The 10,290-nt window shown below is 36.5% G+C and overlaps 1 protein-coding gene across 1 annotated transcript; it reads right to left on the bottom strand.

The window, feature by feature from the left end:
- Positions 1-8,426: 8,426 nt before the first annotated feature.
- Positions 8,427-9,599, bottom strand: LOC140231073 (melanin-concentrating hormone receptor 1-like). Its single transcript, XM_072311224.1, has one exon. It carries the CDS (start codon positions 9,597-9,599, stop codon positions 8,427-8,429), a length of 1,173 nt encoding a protein of 390 aa, XP_072167325.1.
- Between the last annotated feature and the right edge of the window lie 691 nt (positions 9,600-10,290).

Below are 10,290 nucleotides of genomic sequence, written 5' to 3'. Positions count from 1 at the left end.
TTCGTTATTCGTATGACCATCTTTTGCCAATTTCGGGACACTGAGAAGCAAAGATTTCATCTCTGGCCGACATCTGAACAGCACCGATGCCGGACAAGAAAATATAGTATAGTATAAGTGATCCCCTATGAAAACGTGTAAATATGTATATCATCACAATTCTTCTCTGAATATTGTAAATACGTTATGTTATAATCTATATTATTGAAAGGACTGCCTCGACTAGCCTGCACGCTATTATCGGTTCTTTTTTTGCCAAACTGTATTTCAACTATTGACTGATGTGACTATATTAACGATGCTTGTTTGGGAAATAAATTTCATTTCATTTCATTTCATTTCATTTCATATTTCGAGCAACTTGATAAACCAATAAGTGTCAAAATACGTCTAAATGTGTTCCAGTTTTCACTGGCTCGGCAACTCAGCAACAAAGAGAATGCAGACATCGTAAAAAAAAACAAACCGATTGCGTCACAAATCTTGAGTTATACATCCATGCAATGATATTTCAATCACCCAAGTAACAAAGTCAGCTACTGCTCATTTACTACCTTACAAATGGCGCATATAATATCGTAATTATAACTATTTATCAATATTTGTGGGTATTCGTATACATAACTGAAAAATTCCATAAAGATAATGATGCATATCATTGGAATATTCACTGAAATTAAATGATATAGAAATGAAATGGAAAGAAACACATAAATTAAGAATAATCACTTAGAAACTTTGCTATACAAAATTATAATGAATATTGAAGCGGTAGAGAAAAGTTCTAATTTACATAATGATAATTTCATAGAGAAATGTTTCTGTGATAACGGGTGTATAAATGAACGTCCAGTTTAACAGAAAATAAATCAGCAAATTTTAAACACGTAAAAGAGTTTTACTTATTTTTTTTATTTACAAAAGAAGTTATAAACTCAATGGAGCTATATGCAGTCAAACCTATTTACAGCAATTGCTCAAGAGAAACAAAGGAATGATTATTCAAATTCATGAAATTCTTCCGTCGAGATGTTTTCATTGCAACTGATTGACAAATTGCCCTACACCGACGTAAATAAGCACTGAATTGATCAGTGTTTTAGTAGTAGCCATGATAAACAAATCATGGGCGTACATATTCGAGCAGGATTCGAACCTACGACCTCCTGATCACCAGACAGGCGTCATCTCCACTAGACCACCGAGCGTTCGTCCGACAGCAAGTGTCGGTTCTAATCCTTATAGCATACAGCGGTTACTGCGTAATTATTCAAATTCATGAAATTCTTCCGTCGAGATGTTTTCATTGCAACTGATTGACAAATTGCCCTGCATCGACGTTAATAAATACTGAATTGACCAGTGTTTTAGTAGTAGCCATGATAAAAAATAATGGGCGTACATACTCGACCAGGATTCGAACCTACGACCACGGTGATCAGGAGGTCGAATCAGAACGGAAGAATTTCATGAATTTGAATAATTACGCAGTACCCGCTGCATGCTATAAGGATTAGAACCAACACTTGCTGTCGGGCGAACGCTCGGTGGTCTAGTGGAGATGACGCCTGTTTGGTGATCAGGAGGTCGTAGGTTCGAATCCTGCTCGAATATGTACGCCCATGATTTTTCTATCATGGCTACTACTAAAACACTGATCAATTCAGTCTTTATTTACGTCGGTGTAGGGCAATTTGTCAATCAGCTGCAAAGGAATAATTGCTGTAGACAAGTTCGATGTGGTAGCATTGTGATATAAACCTATTTCAATAACCCATATGATTATATGATATATGCACCTCTATATTGCTTATGTACACGTATACACTTGTGTGAAATCATTCAAATGAAAAAAATAAAAGAACCCCTACAACCACTAATTATCTGTGGTCGCTGATCACATAAAGCAGGTTGTCGTGCATGCGCCCCATTTTTCTTTTTATTTTTTTTTTTTGTTTTAACCAAAACATAAGGGGGTTCGCCCGGTGCCCTCCCTCCTGGATCCGCCACCGTATACAAACCATGCTTGACACCCTATTCACAATAGTAAGATTGTGCTGAAAGACAAGCCTACTTCAAATATGAATATGAAATCAGGGTAACCTGATGATACAAATGTTGCGTTACTTGCATAACAATCACTCCCTAGAGACAAGGTTCCTACGACGTCATAAAACCATGACTCAACTTGCTTGGGGGTGGGGGGGACTGCGTATGGACCCCCCCCCCCCAAACGCTTGGGCACGCGCGTAAAGTGTTACATCACACGTCTTATCTGCTACAGTACTTGGACTTCATAATTATTTGAAGTCGTTTGTTAAGAATGATGAAAATAATAACAATAATGGTAATAATAATGATAATGATAATAATAATAATAATAATAATAATGATAACAATAATAATGATAATGATAATAATCATAATGATAATAAGAATGATAATAGTGATGGCTACTTGTATAGCGCACAGGTCCACCTTCCAGTGCTCTTGGCGCTTCAAAAATGAAAAGATATATATTATGTACATGCATATACATTGTCCATGTTCAAACATGTCAACAAAGAAGAAAATGGCAAACAAAAAAAAAGACATATACCAAATAAAGAATACAACATATAGGGCCTACCAATAAAGAATACAATATTGTTCCGAACGTAATGACATGCAGCAATCACAGTCACCAGTGTAAGAGGAACAAATACGTTTTCAGTTTGGATTTGAATGTTTCTGTAGATGACAGTTGCCTTCACTGAATAGGTAACTGATTCCACAATTTTGGTCCCATAACGAAGAAAGCACGAACCCCCATCCATGTTTTACTCTTAGCGTTTCGAGTAGAATACATCTGATGATGAACGTAGACTTCGTGTCGCATTGTATTTTCGAACAGAGTCACGTCGGTACAGGGGGAAAAAGAATGAACTGGATGATGTACTAATAACAGAATCTTGAAAATAATCCTTTTGCTACAGGTAACCAGTGTAAGGAACGGAGAATTGGTGATGTGGAATCAAACTTATCAGTAAAAGTTAACAACCGGGCAGCAGAATTTCTCAACCGTTCAAGTTTTGTGACATCTTTTTTTCTTCTTTTTTTGTGAAGATTACACAACGAATTCGAAAAGTCCAACCGAGAAGAAATCAAAGCATGAATAAGTATCTCAGCTGCAGATTTAGACAAATATTTCCTTATGAAATTTAAATTACGCAACTTATATCTAACACTCCGCTGAATTTGAGTTATATAACTTCGAAATGACATTTCCTGATCAAATATAACACCTAGATTACGGGCTGTTTTTGACGAAGTAATACAAGTGCTACCGAAGTTGACATGACATGATTGGTAATTGGCTGATAAAAACTCAGATTTATCATTATTCAGTGTAAGGCCATTGGATGTAAGCCAGATTTTCATGTCTTGCAAACACGCTTCAAGTTTTGCAATGGCGGATGACAATGAAGACACAGTAGGTTCAAAAGACAAATAAAGTTGTATATCATCTACATAACAATGATAACCAATACAATGCTTGCGAAATACTTTACTGATTGTTTGCATAATGATACAGAGAAAAAAGCAGCGGGCCGCCAACAGAACCCTGAGGTACACCAAACTTTGTAATAGTTTTACAGGAAGTAGAATAACCAATTCTGATATAATGAGTTCGTTCACATACGTAGGACATAAACCAATCAAGGACAGTTCCTTTGATGCCCAAATATCTCAACCTTTGAATCAGAATAGCATGATTGAGTGTGTCAAAATCTGAGCTCATATCAAGCATGATAAGAGCAGTGATGATACCACTATCTAATTCTCTGAACACGTTATCTGTTAAAATTGACTGACAATGTTTCTACACTATGACAAGGGCCCCGTTTCATAAAGCTGTTCGTAAAGTTACGAACAACTTACGAGCGACTGGTGATCAGTTCTGATGTGCCATACTTATCAGAATTTTCATAGTTCAGCACAAGAACTGATCACCAGTTGCTCGTAAGTCGTTCGTAACTTTACGAACAGCTTTATGAAACACCCCCAGGCTTGTAAGCAGATTGAGGTAGGGATGTCTTTTGCTAGGAATGGCTTTGACAACGTAAATAATTTGTCTTCGATAAAACTTAAACGACGTGACACATTTCTACAGAATTTCGTTGTGTCAACCAAAGATTGCCAATAAAAAAATGTGACAGGTAGATTATTTAGGAATTGAACATTGTGATCGAATTTATGATTTGTGTGATTCCAATAGACTTGGTGATGAATTTCAATATCTATTTGAGTGTCATGCAATGATTAGTACCACAAATAAATTGTGCCCTTTTATAGAAGAAGGGAGAACACTCTAAAAATTTTGTGATGTAATAGTAAAGCTCTAAAAGAATTAATTATTGCCTATATTATTTGTTCTTGTATGTTGATATAATTTACATTTTGCTTTACATTATTGAAATTGTTTTGTTTGTCATGCTTTTTTCCTATCTCTCTTCAATCCCGCACCATTATTTGTATTTTGTAAACAACATGAATATGTATATATATTATACATAAATATGATATATATATTATATATATATATGTATATTATGTATATATATTATATATATATGTATATTATATATATGTTTTATATATATATATATATATATCATATATATATATTATATATATATACATATATCAAAATGGAACAGGGCCCCGTTTTATCAAAAGATATAGTCGATTATAAATCTCCTCACCACACAGGAAATCAACTATATAATCAATATTAACTCTTCATAAAACAGGGTCCAGAACTCAAGCTCATGCTGTCAAAAAATACAGTTTGTTTTGACTGCATTAGCTTGAGTTCTGTTTTATTTTGTATATTATTGCACAACAGGTGGACTACTTACTCAATTATATATGCATATATCAGGGAGGTTTCCCACCTCCCTGCATAATATAATGTACACTAGTATACACTACACTGACGAAGGCCTGAATCGGGTTGAAAATTTTGTGAAAATTTTTGTGTTGGACTACAGACAGCCAATTCGAGACTCCTTCTTCTTACATATAGATGATAATTATTATAATGATTATATATATATATATATATATACGTTTTATATATACATATATATATATATATATATATATATCTATGAAGAAACAAACTGGAAATGCATTTTTGGAAAAAATGCATTACCAGTTTGTTTTTTCATTTCTTCGTGGGTCCAATATGTGAAATCTAAACATGTTTGGACATAATATACAATATATATATATATATATATATATATACATTATCATTATTATTCATTCGTCAATTCAAGGTACAATACAAGCAGATTTAGAATACAAACAGAAAATCGTATTACATGATATAAAGATTGCGGTGATTCAAGGTGCATGCCGCTGGTTGCCAGGGGAGGAAAAGACAAACTTGCTCAACGAGGCTCGAAGCCTTCATCCCCGACCAGTGCATACACCCTGAATCAACTATATCAATGTTAAACAGCTACAAACACTATCAAGTAATACATCATTACACATAAAAGCACTGAATTCAAATACAAATGCAACTAAAACTATCATTGAATATGACCGATGCCCCACCCTGACCTGATGGTGTTAGCTCATCCAGGAAAACTGATGATTTGATATGTCCTTAAAAACACACACACACATAGTAACATCAGTGTAATGTGTGGTTATATAAATATATGATATGTCTACTAACGAATACCTTATTCTATATGTTTATTTATCTATTCCGTTTTCTTTTAGCAGGGTAGCCCTTTCCGCTCACTCTGAACTTGCCAAGGGGTTCTGTATCACATACAAAATACAATTTGAGTAAAGACAGGCAAACTTACAAACACGGTAACAAAGAGGAAACATAAACACAAGGTTATATAAGTCCATATAGAGCGTACACGAGAAAGGGTTGTACACAAGCCAATGAAACAAAGAAAAATACAATCAAGTCCGGGAGAGATAAAAAATAATAGTAAAGAAAAAAACCTCACACACGCACACACACACACATACACATACATACTTTCACCTCCACACTAGTACACCAGCACCCACCCAAACCCGCACACACACACACACACACACACACAAGCAAGCAAGCACACGTACCTACACAGAAACAAATACACACATGATTACAAGTGATGTCTAAAGTCTATCAAATAAATTAAACATTTTGCAATGCCGTTTGAATGAGTTAACAGAGGTGGCGTTTCGAATGAAATCAGTAAATATTGTTCCAAACTTTAGATCCATGATAATGAAAAGATTCCTTGTAGGATTCAGTTCCTGGAAGATTAATATTGAGAGGACAGCTAATTGCATATCTGGTTTGGAAGAAATAAAAAAGATTTCGTTTTGTCATTAAACATTGCAAATACATTGGGGTCAGTCCATTGACAACTTTATATACGTACAAGAACATAATATTGATGCTGATTCTCTGGGTCACTGACTTCCAGTCTTATCTCTGAAGCATTGTCTTGTGTGGGGCCAAAAAATCTGCTTTAATTATTAATCGAGCAAATCCGTTCTGGAGCTTCTGCAACCTCGTTATGTAATAACTACTAATCGAGGTGAGGTAAAATCATACTGTACTATACTATAACATCTTAAGTATTTCACCCGATGAATGTTTCTTCATATATATGAAGTTTCTATAAGCGCATAGAGACACCACGGTAGTGATATGCGCTATATAAGCACTGTGTTATATATATATATATATATATATATATATATATATATATATATAGACGATGAAGACAAACAAGTTGACACAATGCATTAGAATCCAACTTCATTTATTTGTAAACCAAATTTTCGACCCTTGCACGGATCTTCCTCAGGGTAACAGTGATATTTGTATTTGAAGCTCAGCACAGAAAAATAATAATAATAACAAAGAAACGCGCCTGGTTGTCAGCTTAGAGTTTGAGCCAGGTTAGCAACCAACACGCACGGTTGTTAGCTTAAAATTTGCGCTATCTTCATGAGTGCAAAATCCTTAAACTCAATTATGACGTAACAATGCATCATAAAATGCATAAGAAGTAAGACATAGACATTTTCAAATCAAACTGATCGTTTACCAGCCACGCAAAATACATACCAACACGCACGGTTGTTAGCTCATAATTTGCGCTATCTTCATGAGTGCAAAATTTTGCGCGGCTGGTAAACGATCAGTTTGATTTGAAAATGTCTATGTCTTACTTCTTATGCATTTTATGATGCATTGTTACGTCATAATTGAGTTTAAGGATTTTGCACTCATGAAGATAGCGCAAATTTTAAGCTAACAACCGGGCGTGTTGGTTGCTAACCTAGCTCAAACTCTAAGCTCACAACCAGGCGCGTTTCTTTGTTATTATTATTATTTTTCTGTGCTGAGCTTCAAATACAAATATCACTATTACCCTGAGGAAGATCCGTGCAAGGGTCGAAAATTTGGTTTACAAATAAATGAAGTTGGATTCTAATGCATTATGTCAACTTGTTTGTCTTCATCGTCTTCATGCTCTTATTCCAACACGCGGATAATAATACCATTATATATATATATATATATGTATATATATATATATATATATACACACATATTGAGTAAGTAGGCCTAGTCCACGTGTTTGTTGTGCAACAAATTGATGTGTTCTTCAATACCTATACTGAGGTGACATATGAAAATAAAAACAAACAAACATTGCCATTGGCATTGTCGTTGTCATTGTCATCATTGCGTGAGATTTTATCAGGCCAGCCCAAAGATATTGATACGATCTCTTTGGGCCAGCCAGACAGGCGCGTTAGAGCTATGAGTGTAATTCACACGTTTGTTTTTGTCCCTTCTTAAGTCCGCCGCATACTATATACAACTCACGACTATACGACTGACTATAAGACTTTGGATCCGAAAAAAAAAAATCACAATAGCCTCAGAATAAACACGCTTGTTTATTTCAGATCCACAGTCTGTCAGTCGTATAGTTGTGAGTGTGTGGGTGTGGGCTTTAGGCAACGCGTTTTTGTGTTGTTTTTCTTGAAAAAATAGAGTGGAAAATAGATGTCATTGAAGTGGCACACCGCAGTAAGTAGTTACAACCTCAGAAGATAATTAGGATATTTATATTGAAGATCTTCTTTAACAAATTAAGAAAGCTTTCTTTACATTTCATTTTCACCTAAGTGAAACAACAGAGCAGTCATAATAACGGGGGTGATCTTTCACAAAATGAATTTTACCTGCCATAACTGGAAAAAAATAGATGTTATTGCGTTTTATACGCCTTGTGTCTAAGTGTGTCACCTACTCAGAAAAAAAAAATCATGTGCCATCAAATTGTACTCCTTTAAACATTGCTTGATTGCACTCGAATAGAATAACCGTTTGAATCAACCTACAGAGTTTTCCTCCGCCATCCTTTCTCCGTGAATTGCAGATCATACATATTTTTCAGACATGTTCTGGAATCTGTAAGAGAGCGGCAACCCGGAAATGAGTGAGTGGAGACTGGTGAGTCCGGACTTCGATGGTCAATGTAATGTCTCTGACAAGATGTCATAGACTTTTTCGGACTAAAGCGGGGACTTTTCTTGTATTTCATACCATTTATAATAGCCGAAATGTTATCAGCTCTGCGGCTCGGAATCATGTCTGCAACCATGTTGCGAATATCCCTGTAGACAAAGATGTATAACATCGGTTTGATGCAGCTGTAAGCATAGGCGAAGCAAGTGGTTAAGAAGAATGCTTTGACGTCCTTCCGCGTGACATGATCCATTTCGGTCGAATTACGAACGAGTGGAAGGATGTACGAAGGTGCACAGAGAACGAAACCTGTCACGCCCAAAGCTGACGTGAGATGTACTATTTCCTTGGCTTTCTTAACACTGTCAGCTTGCGTCGGACGCCAGAGCTTTCCGCTCAGATTGGCCAAGATAGCAATGATACAAGAGGCCGTAGTCACCAGAGGCACACCAAGCACAAATATTGCGCTGTAGATTTCGTAGGAAAGTGGGAATTTGAATGGCCAAGCTACCACGCAAATCTCTCCCTGAGGAGAAGGCTTGAGACTAGCAAAAATCCACAGGGGAGTTGCCAGTATAATCGCTAGTGCCCATAACACGACGTTGGATCCCCATACGACCCAACCTTTCTGCTTTTGCAGATGGGTGTGGGGGTTTGCCACAGCAAACGCCGCATCGATGCTCACAAAACACAAGCTGTAGAACGAGATGATCTGAGTGACGAAGTCGAGAGGTCTTATCATGGAACACACAACGCTACCAAAGATCCAGCTTTCCTGTGCAAACTCGACTGCGAAAATCGGAGAGACAAGGAATAGGAGTCCAAGATCGCAAGCCGCGACGTTTTGTGTGATGCCATATAGGAAACACAATGGCCTTTTCTCTCTTTTTGACCGGAGACCAATCATAATAAAAACGTTTCCGACGATTCCAATGATCACAATTATGCCCGCAACACATGGTGCTACGTACCTTAGTTCTTGACCGTCGCCAATGATTGAGGCGATTTGGTTTCCTCCAGAGTTGGTAATGTTGGAAGTCATTTTATTTTTCACTCTAAAGATACTGCAGTTGTATGAATGATTAGAAGACCATGAATACAATTCTGTATGTTTCTTTTAACTTCTTCAAAAGTGTCCACAAAGAAAAGAAAAAAAGGCAAGCTGAACAACTGCCTAAAAATGACACACACTGCTCACATATACCAGGATGCATTCCATTCAAGAGAGTAAATGCCCTTGTACGTTGCTGAATTCACTGGAGCAAATAAACCTATTTCCGTCAGAGGGCATAGGCCAGGTTTGATCCATGGTTTTCCCCACTACGTTTTATTGGTTTGGCACATGAAAAAAAAAAAACAAAAAAAAAAACGAGCAAATCTGTCTCCTCGTATACATGATCGCGATCCATTTAACAGACGTTGATGAGAACCTTTTCCAATTCTTTAGAATCAGAGTACTTCCCGAAATTCTGTGATAGCTCACCCATCTGCTAAACTGAACTGCTAATACTAAACTGCCGTTAAGGTTTACTATGCAGTCCATCTGAGGCATCGTTAGCTGTGCTCATTAGGCGAAACGTTCTGTTGCAGACTGGTCTTGGTCGAAATTACACGGCGTTTATTGATTAACAAATTGATCTTTCATCTGTGGCATCAAGGCAGGCTGGCACCCACCAGGACAACATAATCAAACTGTGTAATGAATAATGTGTTGTACGATAACCTATTGGTAA

The sequence above is a fragment of the Diadema setosum genome, chromosome 7 (assembly GCF_964275005.1).
Source record: "Diadema setosum chromosome 7, eeDiaSeto1, whole genome shotgun sequence".
Taxonomy (NCBI): domain Eukaryota; kingdom Metazoa; phylum Echinodermata; class Echinoidea; order Diadematoida; family Diadematidae; genus Diadema; species Diadema setosum.
The sequence above is the reverse complement of the archived record's forward strand: the minus strand, read 5'-3'. Positions and strand labels throughout refer to the sequence as shown.

What these genes read in the sequence shown, in the direction of transcription:
- LOC140231073 (XM_072311224.1), bottom strand. Translation starts at nt 9,599, where the DNA reads ATGACTTCCAACATTACCAACTCTGGAGGAAACCAAATCGCCTCAATC.